Raw genomic sequence first — 17,646 nt, 5'->3', positions numbered from 1 at the left:
TAAAAGTTTAAAAGTTGAAGGTGTTTGATACCACAAGAAAAATTAAATGTCAAGTGATTTTACTAATTATACACATCTTTAGGTAATTATGATCCCCGTCGCTTCAATACGACAAGTCCCTTCTAGACTTGATCCATGGCGAGGCCAATTAGCCAAGTCACTCTATTGCCAAACCATTATTTTGGGTTGGGGGGTGCTATTAGGTCTGCACAATGTTCAGTATTTAATTATACCAGAGTTGAGTTTTGTCTCACTAGGGGAAACGCATACTACCATCACACTTGTATGTTCAGTATTTAATTATACCAGAGTTGAGTTTTGTCTCACTAGGGGAAATGCATACTACCATCACACTTGTATCCTCATCTCAGTTTATAATCATTTTAAGCAACAGAAAGATTGTTACAGAGACGGAAAAAAGAGAGCACACACGAAGTTTCTATCAGTAAACTGTATTTAGGTAGAATTCATTATTACAATTTGGAGATGGCAGAGATACTACTATTACTACTACTACTACATCATCAACAAAACAGCATTAATTTTATACAAAATCTTTATCAGCAGAAATTAATAACTAAGACTCTCTGTTGTTTATTAAAATTCTGATGAATGAAAGCCACTTAAAATTCCACTCCAGTAAACCATATAATAATAAAAATAACAAAATGACTCTGAACAACATGTATAACCACAACTGAAGCCATCTTACAGATTGGATTGCGCAAATTCCAATCCCATAGATTATTATTAGTCTTCAGGTGGTTTATTAGTTCTGTTCTTGTTTCCATATATCAGACCAGTTTCCTGGAAATAATCGAACCAAATAATGATTACAAATCTACACACACAATATATGTGTATATATATATATATATATATAAATCAGATATCTATTGAAAGGGGGGGAGAGCGTGATACCTGCGGATCAGGAATGGGTTTTCGTTTCTCGACGTAACGATAAGGATCTGAAGCTGCAGCGAGAGCTGCCCTTTCCTGGAAAGTAAGAAATTTAGCATGAAAAGAGCACTCAAGATTACAATTGAGAAAAGAAAAGAAAAGAAATATAGGTGAATTGAGGAACATGAAAATAGATAGGGGACCTGTCGTTCTCGCTTGAGGTCTTGGGAGGGCTTGACCCAGAGGAAGTAGGCTAGGGTTCCGGCGACGACCCACGAGGCCAAGTTGGGAGCTCCCCTCAAACCTCCCATGGAATTCCCCACAAACGACCTCACATTCCCCATCCTTCTTCTCCAACTGCTGCTGCTCCCCATTCAATTCAATTCAATTCACCACCCAAAAACGACCAATTCGATATTCCAACAAATACAAAATACAAAATCCAAAAACCAAAAAACAAAAAGATTCGTCTTTTGTTTGGTCTCTAACTCCAGCAGGTGAGTGAGTGAGTGAGTTAACTAGAGTCCTTAACTATAAGCCCTGTTTGGTACAGTTTTTTTTTAAGTTTATTTTAACTTTCAGCTTAATTTAAGTTATTTTGATGTGTTTGATTTAGTTTAACAATACAGTTTATAACTTTTTGTAAGTCAGAAATCAACTTATTCTTTAAGTGGGGCAAGAGAAACTTAATTTATAAATCAGAAATCAGCTTATACTCATAGTTATAAGCTATAAGCTATTAAAATATAAGTTATAATTACTTTTCCACGGCTCTACCAAACAGGGTCATACACACAGACAGGTAGGTATCTATATAGATTAGGTTTTTTTTTCTTTTTTCTCCCTCTGGAAATTTTTTTTGGATTGATTTTAGTTAGTTTACTTATCGATGCAAACAAGTCGCTTCAATTCGGACCAACAAGGAAAACAGATTGGGCTTCAAACCTGTGACCCAATATAACTTTTGGCGCTGGGTAGTGGGTGCACATACATACGGCTCACGAGTCTATTACTTACTGGGCTGGCCTCACAACACTTGGACTCCTCGTATTTATGTAGGTCCAAATATTCGTATGTTGAAGTACATACAAAGTCCAAATTTACTTCACTATTTTGTTTCACTTTTTACCCCATGTTTTGGATCTTATACTATACTTGAATATAGATTTGGAGAGGACATGGAGAATAGAAGGAAAATGTAAAATTAACTTGCATTTTATTTAAAATTATATTTTATTTTTTTTTAATTCCTTCATAAGGAATGGAAAATGAAAGAGAAATGTGATGTTAAATTCACAAGAAACGACAGAAGGAAGATTTCTTGTTACGGATAGTAAAGCAAAAATGCTTAATACCACTAAATTATAAATCTTAAATTTACCTCAATGACGTGAATTATTACATATCAGTTGTTGATTTGTTTAAAAATTAGAATAAATTATTAATAGGTCCTACTTTTGGAACTTATTATCTATTAAGTCATATTAATAAATTTATCAATCTCTCTTATTTTTATAAATAAATTTACAATGATAAATTTATCAATCAATGCCTATAAATAATAAGTCTAATTAATAAAACTGATTGGTAAGCGTTCTTAAAAAATTAATCATTTAAAATTCAATTATAAATTATATTTTAAGAGTCACTACATTAAAATTACCAATGCCCTCCCCCGTTAGCCTCACTAAACATCTACTTTTTTAACTTGCAAGTTGTGAGTTGATTTGAAAAATTGATTAAAAGTTGTTTTTTTAATTTTTTTTTAAAAAATATGTTAAAAAGTAAAATATAATATGATTTAATATAGGTTAAAAGTCAAAAGTAACTTTTTTACCATCTTACCAAAAGAGGCCATTCATTAGTACTTTTTTTTTTTCTTCTTAATTACAATACGTCACAATACATTTATAAAAGAGCATTAAATACAACACAAATCAAGGGTGACATAAACTTTCAAAATGAGAAAGATTTCAAATAATACAAGAGAATATGATTTACACATAAATAAAATAAAATAAACTTTTGACATTTTAATAAAATGCAAGAATTCTAACTAATAAACCCAACTATAAAATATATATATATTTTTTGAACACAAAAGAAAGGATATTCTGAGGCGTCATCACTACATTCGTAACCCCAGTCACAGTCAAGTTTTGATCGGAGTACAACGCGAGGTTTTTGAAAAGAGACTGAAAAATTTAGGATTTTTTGTGCTCTCAAGAATCGAACTTAACTCATGGCCGTGAGAAGATAATGCCTTCACAACTGAGCCACCACGCACAATGATAGCTATAAAATACCTTTCAAAATTAACTATATAAACATTAAATTTTCGGTACCGGAACCATAGTGTTTTAAAAATGCTCAAAATGGCATGTCGGTACCGGAACCATAGTGTTTTAAAAATGCTCAAAATGGCATGTCGGTTTCTTTGTCAACCTTTAAATTTGGAAAGTCCAATCACATGGATGGGTGGGAGGGGACCGCGAGGGGTCCCATTGCACATGAATGAATGAGTGGTTTGAGTCGGAGGGAGGGAGACGACAAAAATGGAGCAGAAAACAATTGGAAGGCTGCAACATTCCAAGTACATGTATGTAATGTAACCCTACTTACTTCCATTCTCTTTCGTTCTTTTCTTTCCTATATTTTTCTGTCCGCTCTTCTTTTTCCTCCAAATATTGATCGATTGATTTGATTGTGACAAGATATTAATATTTCTCATGTTTATTATCCTTAATTGTGATTGTGAAATGGATCTACAACATTATTTAACCGAGATTGAGGTTAAATCCGTTTGAAATATTGCATGCTAAGACATTAAACTTGGGCTGAATTTTAACAAAGTTGATGGGGGTATTCTATTTATGAGCGCAACACAACCACGCCACACTTCACACACTATTTTTCTTTTTCTTTTTCTTTTATTTTATTTTATTTTAAAAAATGAATAAATAAATAGTATAAGCCATTAAACTTGGCCGAATTTTAACAAAGTTGATGGGGTATTCTGTTTGTGAACGCAACACAACCACGCCACACTTCACACACCATTTTTCTTTTTCTTTTTATTTTATTTTTTTTTAAAAATAAATAAATAAATAGTATAAGCCATTAAACTTGGCTGGATTTTAACAAAGTTATGAACGCAACACAACCACGCCACACTTCACACACTATTTTTCTTTTTCTTTTTCTTTTATTTAAAAAAATAAAAATAAAAATAAATAGGGACTAATTATCACACCATCAATGCACCACCACCACCAACAATTGAAGATCTCCAAGAGGCTTAAAAATTTAATAATGATATATTATTTTTATTACAAAAAATTAATATCAATATATTAACCATATATGTCGTACACATGTCAAAAAATATTATTCCAAAAATCGACTCAGTTGAAGATCTCGTAGTCAATTCATTGTTATATTGTTAAATAACAAAGATTGATATGGGCAACCATTAATATACTAATTAGCCGTGTGTCCTATGCGCGTGAATAATTTCAATAAATATTATTCCAAGACTCTTTTTTTTCTAGTATTCTCAACATGCAATACTATGCTGATAAACATCGTGCATAAAAAGAAGAAAAAAAAACCAATAAAAGTATCTCAATGGTACCATCACGTAAACAATGCCACAAGTATTCATGAAATATCTAATAATTTTTCTTATTGTACAACATGTGATTTGTGACTCGTAAAAATTCGAGTTTTACTTTAAGATAGTGTTTGGTTCACTAGAATGAAATGAAATAAAACGATCATTCTATTAAAATATTTATTTTCATATTTGGTAGATTAAAAAAATAATAACAAAATACATTATAAATAAAAATAAAAAGGTTGTGACCCCCTTTTTGAGAAACCTCCACCACCCCCAATACATTGTGATTGGTCAACTTTTTATTTTATTTTGTTTTTTTGTCCTCTTATTTCTGGTTGACATGTGTTTGTAGAGGTTGTGGAGATAAAAAAAAAAAAGAAAAAAGAAAAAAAAAAGTCTGTATTATTTCTGTAAATAAAATCATCATTAACCATTTCAAGAGAATGATCATTCCATATAAGAGCTTAAAAAATTATCGTATTATTCCCTTCCGGTGAACCAAATAAATAAGGATGATTTTAAGTATCCGGCAAGATTAGCGGGAAAATAACAGAATGACACGATGAAGAGGAAGAGGAAGAGATGCGTATGAGAAGAAACACATACATCATGCTTCCACCATGTACTAATTTAATATAACTATATGGACTTTCAACAACCCTACTCTTCTGTAAATCTCGGACTGGGCTGCAACAGTCGAGAACAATTACGAGGCAAAGCAGAACACGGCATAAGCACTTGAAAAAATTATTCAGGATTTCACCTATAACTGATATGCGCGGATAAAGTTCATTACCTACAACACACTAACTTTAAATATACATCATAAATATTTCATTTTCAATGTTGAAATTCTGGTTAAAGTTTTCATGCTATCTTCTATCTAGAATTATTGCTTGAGGCAGATAACAAAACTAACACCAGGTACAACCCACACAAAATTGAAATAGTTAGATACTAATACCAAACAAAAAATATATATCCATCATCAAATTCAAGTTCTGAGAATGTACAAAGTAATAGGGGAAGAAACAACAATTGATCCAGCTCTGAAACAATGTGGCCCCCCAAGGACAAATAATATGACAGAAACAACTAGAAAACAGGACAAGCTTCAAATTCACAATTGGAAAGCGATACAAACCAGATGTGTGGGGCCTCCAATGGTCACAAGTCACTAGGGAATGTATGTCATGCTTAGAGATATAGATAAAGAGTAAAGTACAACCAGGCAAGTTAGCACCATCGCATGGTTGCCACCTTTACAGCTACATCAAGAAGCGATCTCACATGGGTATCGTTCCTCTTCCCCAATTTTGCCTTCTCAGCCTCTTTGAATGTTTAACCTTCTTCTTTCCTCTTAAGAGGCAATTTTTGAGACATCTTTGCTTGATCTGTTGTATTTCATGTGGCTCTTGACAAGCTGCCCAGCTGCAATGGCGGACATCAAGGAGAGCTCCCCTGCCAAAACTGAACCAGCTACTATGGTTGCTAAAAGCCTTGAGTTCGATCCTGGGGACTCCTTGCTTGCACCTTTCACACCAAGAAGGTTCAGGCAAGCCGATTGAGATGCAAGTTGAGTCCCACCTCCAACTGTGCCCACCTAGAACAAACATAAAACCAAAGAAGTTTCAGTTATAGATAATGGTTTAAGAAACTCATACAGAAATACAGTTCAATATTCTGAATACATTCTGGTTCCCTAGAAGTAAAAAATATAAGTAGCAATGCTTCACAATTAGTTGCAACATGAAGTGATAATGTAACAGAAAAGCACTCTGCCTTAAAGGTCCACAGATGAGGCTACACAATGCTTGCAGCACAACAGTACAGAACCAAACAAACAAAAAAACACGATATTTGGTCAAGATGGCAATATAAGCAGTGCATTGGATTTCCCCAGAATCCAATTTAACAGAACTCGTAGCAAGATAAAATCAGAATCATCAAGAAATGGGAAGATCATATGAAATATCGAATTACCTCGATGGAAGGCATGGTCACTGAAATGTGAAGATCCTTCCCGTCATTGACAGCTTCCATCATAGTTATACAGTGGGAACTCTCGATATTCTGTGCTGGATCCTGTCCAGTGGCTATGAAAATTGCAGAGACTATATTGGCAGCATGGGCATTGAAACCACCAAGAGCACCAGCAACAGCAGATCCAGCAAGATTCTTAAGCATGTTAAGCTCTACGAGTGAAGGTACAGTGGTTTTCAATACCTTCCTAACTACCTCTTCAGTGATGATTGCCTCACAAACAACTGACTTTCCACGCCCTTCGATCCAATTAACTGCAGCTGGCTTCTTGTCTGAACAAAAGTTCCCTGGACAAACAATCAAGTGATGCATGACACGTTACAATAGCACTAAAAGAGCTTATCGAGTAAAGCCAGTAAAATGGAATGGGCATAATGGATGAATGACATAACTTGGAAAGTGAAATAAATAACCACATAGAAAAAGTCAAAAACAAGGGCCGCATGTGTCCACAAATTCAGAGAAACAGAAAGCTAAACGTTGACAAGTTCACCTTACCAATAAGGGACACCAGTGATATAACCATACATATATGATCAGAATTAGAAAGCGCCAAAATTAGACAACTGTAAACCATTAACAAAATTATTGCAGACCCAAACAGATTTGTCACTAGTCTAAAATTTTGAGCAACAATCCACGTTGAGAAGGGAGAGGTGGAGGGAGGGGGAGGAATTACCAGAGATGCCGATTACATCCATGTCTGGAAAATCATTTTGAAGGAAATCTAAAACATTCTGAACACCTTTGGATACCATGTTCATCCCCATCGCATCCCCTGTGCTGCAGCTAAATCTTATGTAAAGGTTTTTCCCCGCAATAGAACAGTGAATGCCTTGGAGCCTTGCAAATCTGCTCGATCTGCTATCAGAGAACACGTTACCGTGAACCGAAAGACCAGAAACTGTTGGAAAATGCTAAAAATACAATATCCTAATTACAAAAGCATAGAAGATTGTACAAAGTAACCGCATCAACATCAGAATACGTCAAATTCAAAAACAGAAACAAGTGAAACACAAAAGCCACAAATATAAGCAATTCCCCGTACATATAGATATATACAAATCAAAAGCATCAATAAAAATCTTGCAATTCAACATAAAACTAGATGGAAACAAAACTTGAAACACCCCCACAGCATTCACCATCAGGGAAGTATTTACGTCATTTGGTGTAATTGATTGGAATGTATTGACAAATCTATGTAGAACCATGAAAAAATAGTGCCAACTTTATTCTCGGGCACTTTTTTTTTTGTTAAATGTTCTCCGCTTTTTATAGGATATCCTCAAAGTTAATTTTTCTTGCATTTAACATAATTCAGATTCACCATTTTTCAGGAAAAAATGTAAAAATTATTGAGCGTCAACCTCTAAAAGATGCGAAAATGCCTATCAACATCAGTACCTTTTCAAATTAAAAAAAAAAAACAACCAAAACAGCAAACACAAAGGCAAAGGAAATGCTAACCATTTTAGCATTTGATTGATACCAATAACTCAGAAAAGGAATTAACAAAGGAAAATACTATAGCCCTAACCTTGTTACCAAATAAATGATCGGGGTAAAAAATTTGATCATTTATTTGATAAAAAAAAATTGGTATCCTAGCATTATCCATTAACAATTCAACCTGTGACACTGTGTTTGGCTCGGGATTTGGAAAGAGAATGAGAAAAAAGTGTGAAACTATATATTTATATGATATATTTTATTCACATTCCATTTCTCATTCCATTTCCATTTCCAAATATCTCGTCCAAAGCCCCAACCCAACCAAACACAGCGTGAATGTGATTATGAGTGAAATTGAAATTACTGGTATAATTGAATTCGAAGGAATCTTACTTGTTAAAAAACAAGGACAATGTATCGAAATTAAGAGGATCTTCCAAGAAGAACTTCAAATCCGTAGCTCTCTTCGCCGTGGAAAACCTGACAACAGGAGCTCTTGTCATTCCATCTCTCAAAAGAATGCCTGTAGCACCACCACAAGCATATATCGCCTTGCAACCTCGGTTCGTACTCGCCACCAAACATCCCTCGGTTGTTGCCATTGGCACCAAGTATTCGCAACCGTTGAGCAACAAAGGCCCCGCAATGCCCACCGGAATTTGCACAAAACCGACTGGCATTTCACAACACTGCCCCAAAATGGAATCGTAATCGAATCCATCCAACGGCAACCCAACTAGAGACCTCCCTGTGAGCCTCTGCACCGCCTCGCGTCGAATCGACGCCGCACGGTAACAATCGCCGAGTTTTGATTCGAGCGAATAGGAAGGAATCGAACCAGAAACCACCGATTTGACGATTTCTTCATCCGAAAGCACAGGCAGCGGATCCATCAGTTTGGGCACAGGAGGGGGGGCGGCGCAATCAACAACGGAAGAGGAGGAACAAGGAAGGAGGCGGCGATCTTCTTCGAGGATGAAGCGGTCGTCGTCGACGTCCCAGGCGTCGTGAGAAGCACGGGTGATGAAGGATTGGACGAAACCAATGCCGAAGAAACCGAGGAGGTAGATGAAGGAAGCGACGAGGGAGGCGATGGCGGCGAGTTCGGAGAGAGTGACGACGTGGAGAGGGGTGGAGGACCGGATCTTATCGCGCCAACGGTGGAGGAGGTAGTAGGCCACAGAGAAGAAGAGCGTGAAGAAAATGCCGTTGGTCAGGTATAGAGGGAGAGGTAAGGCATCAGAGGCTTTTGGGGATGAGGAGGAGGAGGAGGAGGAGGAGGAGGACGATGATTTCTTTTGGTGGAGACGGCGGTGGTGTTGGTGTTGGTGTTGGTGTTGGTGGTTTTCAGGGAGGGAAGGTTTAGGAGGTATCCGGCGGACGTCCATCCGGATATTCCGGCGGAGAGAAAATGGGAGAGAGTGAGAGAGAGAGAGAGAGAGAGAGAAAGGGAGAGAGAAAGAGAAATGATTTGTTAGTGGTAGGAGAGTAGGGAAGGGAGGAGGGGAGTGTTATGCATTTTTTTTTATTTCAAAAGGGACGGATGAGCAAAGATTTCGGAACTTGGGGAGAGGTTGGTTTAAATACAATTACAAATGGTGGTGGAGTGGAGGAGAGAGGGTGATGGAAACAAAAGTGTGCACAGTAAAAGTGATGTGCTGGCACCGTGTTGGCGGTGACAGTCTCAATTTTTTTTTTCAAAATTTTAATTTTAAAATTTTTAAAAAAAATTAATAATGTAATAAAATATATATATATATATATATCAATATACGTCACATTATGTATGAGTTTCATTTCTTACTGCGCCATTAGAATTTTTTTTAAAATTTTTAATATAAATTAAAATTCTCAATTTTTATTTTTTTCGGACACCCTCCCTTCTTCACCCACACGTGGTACTTGCACGTGCTACACGGGCTGTCACATGGCAGCGGCCCATTCACCATGTTTTTTTACCGACGTTTTTAAATGGATGTTTTGAGAGGATTATGATTTAAAATTAGTTTAATTTTTTAGTGTATTGATTTGGTACTGAGCCGGCACATTATTTAGTTGGTTTTTTTGTTTAAATTTTGCCCGTCCGATTTAAAGCACTAAATTGAAAATTTTAAAAATATTACTAATGAGGTGGCAAGTACAAGAAAAAAAATAAAATAAAGGCCAAATTATCACATTAATAATAGAATCCACATAATGTCATGTCATTAGTGATACATTAATGATGTTAAATTAGTGATACGAAACATTTTTCAAATTTCGCCTAACTCAAGTACTAAACCTATTTATCTACACACACCCACATATATATATATATATATATATATATATATATATATATAATATTATTTATATTAACATATAGGGAAATGCTTGAGAGCTCTAAATCTAGAGCTCTAATTTGAGCTCTAGTGATGTGTCAAAGCAAAAAAAAAAAAAAAAAACAAAAACAAAATAAGACACAAACATCACATTAGAGTGGGTCCCACCTTCTCATTAGAGCTATTAGAGCTCTTATATTAGAGCTCTAAAGCATTTTTGTAACATATATTCGCCTTATTACTCTATTACAGATTATGATTTATAATTTGATTTTTTCAAATTACCAACACCCCCTCTAGGTTTGATCAAAATACGGATTTTCTCTAGGATTTGGGAAATTACAAATTGCCCTCCTGAGATTTATATTTGCATAACAAATATGGCTCCAACCTGAATCAACCCGAGCTACATTGAGATTGAATTAGGTTGGTTTTAGTGCATAATTGGTTTAATTGTGGGTTCAAAAATTTGGAACCGATCATGATTGGATTAGTTCCAAATTTAGTGTCAAATTGAATCAAACAGATCCATGAACACCCTCTAATTGGGGTTACACTATCTCTCTATCTTTACACGTCTTTTCGTAATAAATAAAAAAATCAACTTATAAGGCATATCCAAAAACCCTAATGCTCCTAGAATACAAGAAATATATTATGTGGTTAACATATATCTCATCAATTATCTAATATATTTTTTTGTATTTTAATTATGTATATTTAATATTATTAAAATAAAAAAATGAAAAAATTTACACTGACTTCAAATAATTAAAAAAAAAAACACACACACACACACAATATAAGGGAATGAAAATGTCAACAACAATAAAAAAACAAAACAAAACAAATCTCAAAAGTAATTTTTACACATTTTGTAACAATTTTATATAGATTTGTATGCTTTGCACACATTTTTTATTTTGTATTTTTATAAATATAAATAATAGCCTTTGAATAGACCTCATTTATTCTTCTTACAAAACACTTTGATATCTTATTTTTTTGATATTAAGCAGTGTTCAATTTATTTTTAAAACTTATGTTGTTTTATGAAGTTGTATTTTAAATTTAATTAAAGTTGTTTTTTTTTATTATACAATAGAATATTAGAGAATTAATAAGTCACTTGTATTTTTGTTAAAGTAGTATTTTACTTAGTTATAAGAAATAAATTAAAAACAAACTATATTTGATAAATAAAATTTCAAACAACTCAAATTTGGTGCATGTGAAATGCATCGCTTCTGGTCTTCTTTTTCTCACACATGCATCACTTCTAGTCTTCTTTTTCTTAATGGGTGACTTTTTTGGTCCAGCTGATCTCCTTCCTTGTCACATGTGCATGTACCTTTCCCCTATTGAAAATGACTCAATCGATCCTCTAATACATATATTATTTATTGTGAGGATAAATTATCAATAGAACATGTTTTGCCTCCGTTTAGAAAGTGGGTTGATTTTTTAGTTTTTTGATTTTTTTGACTATATGAGCCCTCAAAAGTTTAGTTTGGGAAGGACTTTTGACTTTTTAGCTTTTTTGATTTTTTTGTGAGAGAAGAGTATAATGATTATGGGGTTGGATGGGATGTTTTGTCTGTTGTGGCTCATGAGCCTATTCTGTCTTTTATGGCTCATTGAGCCAAAAAAGCCCATTAAGTTTTATTGATAAATTTATCAATTTTTTTTTATTTTTATAAATAAATTTATAATGATAAATCTATCAATCAAAATCTATAAGTAAATAAATCAAATTAATAGAATTAATTGATAAATATCTCTTGTTTTAAGCTCATAATGGCCGTCAATTTAAAAAGCTTAAACAATTTATTGTGAGTTGGAGGCCAATAATAATAATAAATAAGACAAAATCATTTATTTATTAACTTTTATATATTTTTTTTTCAATTTAGTAAAGTTATTTGGACACTCTGTTCATCAATTCAAATTTAAATTTTATTTGTTCAAAAATTCATACTTCAAAATATTTTGTCAATAAGGACAAGTTACTATAAACTGACCAAACTACCCTATATATAAATATATATGTTATATGGCAGAAATTAAACCAAACCAAATCAAACCATATCTCTCTTCTCTGTTCTCTCTCTCTTCATTCCAACACCACCACTGTAGACGCGTCCCGGTGGGCCTCATGCTACAGTTCGGACTCGATTTGTGTCACGGTTCTTAATCTGAACCAAAGAGTCCAAATCTGGCAAATCGTTTTGAGAAACAGATTTTTTTGAAAGAAGTGCCAAACATGGACTGCTTTGCCAGATACAGAGTCGCCACCTAAATGTTTTAAAGTGGGAGAATTTAGGAAACCCTGACTCAGTGCCGAAGGCCACATGTCCGTCATCACCGGAGTTGTCTCGGCTCGGGAGCTTGGGTACGATTGGGGAAGGTCAGCTATGAGCACCCCCTTTCGCCCGGTCCGAAGACCGGCCTCTACTAACCGTGATATCCGTTTTTGAAAACTTTATGTGTTCTTAAACCAATTGTTAGCCTAGAATTACTATGTTATGCGCGCAGCAAACAAGTATAGACCAAATCGCCCAAATTGGAACAAAACATTTCATGTTTGTTTTGAAAATGGTTTGCTACTCGCAAGTAGGCTAAAATGCAGATTTTGCCACCCTCAAGTGGGCTTTTAGAAAAGATGATTTTGCCACTATCTAGTGGGCTTAAAACTCACAGTTTTAATGCATTATTCCAATTTAGGTAATTCAACCTCCATCCACAGGCATTCAAGCAGTTATATCACATAAGCAGCTAGCCTCATGGTAATCATACTGTCATGGCAACACTCACACGCATGCGATATGCTAAAGCATAAAAGCTTACCTAGTACTCCGAGCCAAAACAGAAACTAGTCAGTAATCATATGCATGATCCTAGTTCATGTTAAAAAATGGCTAATGCATCACATGCAAAAATGCAATCTAGGCAGGCTCGGCTAACCTAAGCATGGCATATGAAATGCGATCAACTATCACATAGTCAATTTTTGAATTGAAGTACGAATGCAGTTAGCGTGATGTACCGAGCCTAATGCATGCAGTACAAATGTATGGATGCACGCATGCATAGCATAAGGTATGCTAAAATAAATGTGCCCTAATCTACCATCATAAGCAGGTAAATAAAAGGGAGAAAGAAGTGGGGGTTGGAAGACATACACCACACGCACGCACACTTATTACAAATATGCCCTCACTCGGAGGGACCAAAATAATAATACAAATTAATTAACTACGCAAGCTAATTAAATATTACAAATTGCTTAATTAATTAACAAATTAACTAAACTAAATAAAAACAGTAAACCGCCTCGGGGCGAGGGCCAGATGCAACGCATGCTTGGGATTGGCTCGGAATCGCACTGCCATGCATAGTTTGCCTCTGTTTTCCCTGCTCTGCTCCTTTGAAAACTGCCAAAGTCTCAGGGATGCCTCTCAGGACACTGGGGGATATCATCGGCTGAGCAGAATTTCCACCGGCAGTATCATTTAGTCACCGGCACAAAATAGATCCACCGGCCATCGATTGACTGCCGGTCGGCACTAAATACTGCCGGCCGGCAATGAATTCCTGCAGAACCTACAACTCACAGCAGCAGAGGGCAAAGCAAAGCATGGCAATGCAATTCAAACAATTTATGCACCAATCACATTCCTTATCATGTTAATGACTCAAAGGAGGATGTGCCCCGATTCTCGGACCACCAATCACGCATTTCCATGCATGATGGCCCAAAGAATCAAGTGTGCAACTTCAATTTCAAAATGCATGCAAGCCAAATAAACACACAAGGAGGCCTAACCTCTATCATACTCATCTCAAGAGGCAAGGTGATGCATGCAAGATGCAATGCAACTTAGGCATAAGAGCTAAGGATGCAACATGCCGATACAAGCAAACATGCAAGATGATGCATGCAAATAAGCCAAGGATGGTCTTAAACATGAATTAGGCAGCTCTAGTTAGGCCCAAAACAGTGGCCAATGGAAGAAAATGAAGTGCCTCGAAATGCGTGCGCACGGGCAGGCAAATCGAGGCAATGGCATATGCAATGCAATGGCTAAAATGGCATATAGAATGCAACATGGACTTATACTAACATGAGAGAGCCTCAGCCACACTCACATGAGAGGCCGATGGATGAAAATGAAGTGTCTCGAAATGCGTACACACGGGCACGCAAACCGAGGCAATGGCATATGCAATGCAATGGCATGAAAAATGATATGCAAACATGCCAATGGGATTTTAGCACTGAAATGTGGGGGAAAACAGCCCCGAAATGAGGCGAAAACACACCCGATGCATGGAATAGTCCCGAAACATGGACTTTTTGGCACCCGAAATGGCTTACAGCTATACAAAGCATGCACAATATGAACATGGAGCATGAAGACAGAAGAAAAACAGCTTCAAAATAAGCATTTTTCTAGTACAAGTCATGGCCAAACAACAAGCAAACATAGGGCAACAATGGCATGCAAAAATGGCCCTAAACATGAGGTTATGAAGCAACTCACAGCTGCTAACTCCAAACAGGTTAGGGCCCTTCAACAACATTGAAGAGGGGCCTAAAATAAGACTATTTACAGTTTATGGAAGCCCCAAAAACAGTATAAAAATATATTAGAAATGCAATGCAAAAATGAGGCTCAAAAGTGGCTATAACATGAGGTATACAAAAAATTCACCACAAAAGAAAATACCCTTAATAAAACATGTTCAGGAGGTCAAAATAAAGCCACTTTTAGTTCGGACCAAGGTCCAAAAACAGCAACATCAGGGGCTGCCAAGACATACAAAAATGGGACCAAAAAGAGGATATAAAGGGAAGTACAACATGGAAGTCCCAAACAGTGTTGAGCCCTTCTTCAATGTTGAAGAGGGGCTCAAAATAAGCCTATTTTCAGTTTACATCAGGCTCTAAAACAGATCACACGCAAGCCAAAAATTCTATGCAAGATTATGGCATTCAAGGAGGATATTGAAGCAAGTGCAAGCTACTGTCCTCAAACAGCAAGAGGTCCTCAATCAAACATGAAGAGGACCTCAAAATATGATGATTTGAAGTTTGAGTCAGAGCCCAAAAGTGCAAGCAACTATGGCTTAGATATGAAGCAAGAAAAGGCTAGAAAATGGAAGATGAGGACTCACCCTTGAAGACCAACAAATCAGCACCTCTTGGACCAAGTTTAGGTACTCCTAAGCTTTGGAGAACAGCCTCAAGCTACTGGAACGGGCGTTGGATGCCTTGTGCTATGAGTTGATGAAGAAATGGCCCAAGAACAAGGGTGTTTGATGGTTGAATGTGAGAGATATAGAGAGAGATCAAGGGTTGTGTGTATGTATATCAGATATATCTATATATCTCTGGTTTTTTGTTCCAAAAATCCCAACCTCAACAAAGGAGGAGGAGAGGTGCTTATATAAGCAATGCTAAGCTTCTAAGACAAGCTTCAAAGGGGCCAAGGGGTTCAAGGGGGGTGCAAGGCTTCTAGAGGAAGCTTGGCCAAAAGGTTCAAGCTTCTAGAAGGTTAAGGGGTTCAAAGGCTCACAAGGTGCAAAACAAACACACATGTACGTGGGGGATCGATTCTGTGCATTCCAGCTGGCACAGCTGGAATCCACTCAATCTGCAGAATGCTCCGGAAGGTCGTCGGCTAGCAAAAATTGCCGGTCAGCAAAATAAAGTGCCGGTCGGCACAATAAATTGCCGGCCGGATAAATATAGTGCCGGTGGATGGCCGGTAAGGTCAAAAAACTGCCGATTGGTGTCCAAATTTAAGCCCCGGAAGTTAGCTTTCCAATGGCGCAAACCTTGCATCAAAATTCCTCCTGTGCAAAAAGTTATGCCCTTTTCCGTGAAGCCGCGCAGATTCGATCCAACCGGGATGATGCCCGACTTCAACTGATCATATCTCCCCCACCCGGACTTGGCTCTAGGAGATTCTTGAGTGCAAAATGAAGCCCCGGAAGTAAGCTTTCCGAAGGTGGTGGCCCCATAGCTAAACTCCAAGCGTACAGACAGATAAGCCCGATTCAGCGAGGGCTGCTCGACTCGCTTCTACCCGGATTCATGCCGAACTTCTCCCAAACTAGTTTTCTCCTCTCCTTTCCTCTTTTCTTCAAATCCAAAACCCCTAAACAAAATGTTTTGAAGGATTTGCCTCTCTCCTTGCCGAAGAAACTGATTCTTTGCCCTGCACATCTCTCAACACCGAGCAAACCATCAGTAGTGCCCAAGTCTTAAGGGCGGTCAAAAATGGGGTGTCTACAACCACCACTGTCATTTCCCCAAAACCGTCATCACCATCCTCCATTCCAAGAAGATTCGGAGCTTTAGAGCTTCGTTCATGGTGGTTTCGGCCTATTACAAACGCAAATCGACACACCGCTGTTGAACCTGACCACAAATCACCAACCACTGCTCATCAACATCGGAGCATGACTCTAACAGTGGTGTTGTAGATAACATATTAGTAAGAATGTTCTGATAAAATGCAATAAGGGTTTTGAGATGAAAGAGAAATGTGATAAGTTCATACATAGTTTGAGTGTTTTGGTATTAGCTAAAACAAAAATAGAATTCAATCAATAATTTTCAAATCTAAAGACCGAATTTAGTACGTATCCCAAAGTTATTAAATATGTTACTATCAATTGGTTAGAGCCATACAATAAAAAATTTTGTTGCAGCTTGGATAGACAGTACTACGCACTTCAGAAATAGCACTACAAACAGGTAAATTATACTCATTACATTTTTGAATTGTATAATTTTTGTTATTTGTATATTAAATACCAAAATATACGTACTTGTAGGGTGGAAAGTTCTCATGCTAAGGGCAAGTTTGGGAAGATCCAAAAAAGCCAAAAAGTCAAAAGGTTACTCAAAAAGCTAAAAAGTTAACACTATTCACCAAAAGTCAACAATTACGGCTGCACAACTCCCAATTCAAATTTTTCCCTACAAATCAATTTTTACAATTTTTTATTACACATTTTTCAATAAAAAGTCAAAAAGTTAACCCAAACATCCATATTTTCAACCTCAATTTTTTAGTCCAAAAAGACAAAAAGTACACTTTTTTAGTCTTTCCAAACTTGGCCTAAATTGAAGAGGCAACTTGCTTCTAGTTGCAAGAAGTCTAGCACCGCCATCAAACCCACCGCCAAGGCCACCGACTAGCACAAATTTGTCAAGAGAGAGGAAAAAGAACATCTAACCAAAGCTTCATCTAGATCCGTATATGGTCCTTTAGATCTGCCGTTCTCTCTCTC

General features: G+C 36.5%; 2 protein-coding genes across 2 annotated transcripts; both read right to left on the bottom strand.

The window, feature by feature from the left end:
* Positions 1-436: 436 nt before the first annotated feature.
* LOC145823146 (uncharacterized) lies at positions 437-1,776 on the bottom strand. The gene is made up of 3 exons (XM_082922438.1): positions 1,104-1,776; positions 922-996; positions 437-807 (listed from the first exon to the last, which is right to left on the bottom strand). The coding sequence occupies exons 1-3, from the start codon at positions 1,272-1,274 to the stop codon at positions 751-753; spliced, it is 303 nt and encodes a 100-aa protein (XP_082778564.1). The 5' UTR covers positions 1,275-1,776; the 3' UTR covers positions 437-750.
* Positions 1,777-5,477: 3,701 nt separating this feature from the next.
* Positions 5,478-9,623, bottom strand: LOC114313128 (3-hydroxy-3-methylglutaryl coenzyme A reductase 1). The gene is made up of 4 exons (XM_028259475.2): positions 8,414-9,623; positions 7,242-7,423; positions 6,503-6,849; positions 5,478-6,122 (listed from the first exon to the last, which is right to left on the bottom strand). The coding sequence occupies exons 1-4, from the start codon at positions 9,406-9,408 to the stop codon at positions 5,880-5,882; spliced, it is 1,767 nt and encodes a 588-aa protein (XP_028115276.2). The 5' UTR covers positions 9,409-9,623; the 3' UTR covers positions 5,478-5,879.
* Positions 9,624-17,646: the final 8,023 nt, after the last annotated feature.

This window comes from Camellia sinensis, chromosome 3, assembly GCF_055761805.1.
Source record: "Camellia sinensis isolate YWXY chromosome 3, ASM5576180v1, whole genome shotgun sequence".
Taxonomy (NCBI): Eukaryota; Viridiplantae; Streptophyta; class Magnoliopsida; order Ericales; family Theaceae; genus Camellia; species Camellia sinensis.
The sequence above is the reverse complement of the archived record's forward strand: the minus strand, read 5'-3'. Positions and strand labels throughout refer to the sequence as shown.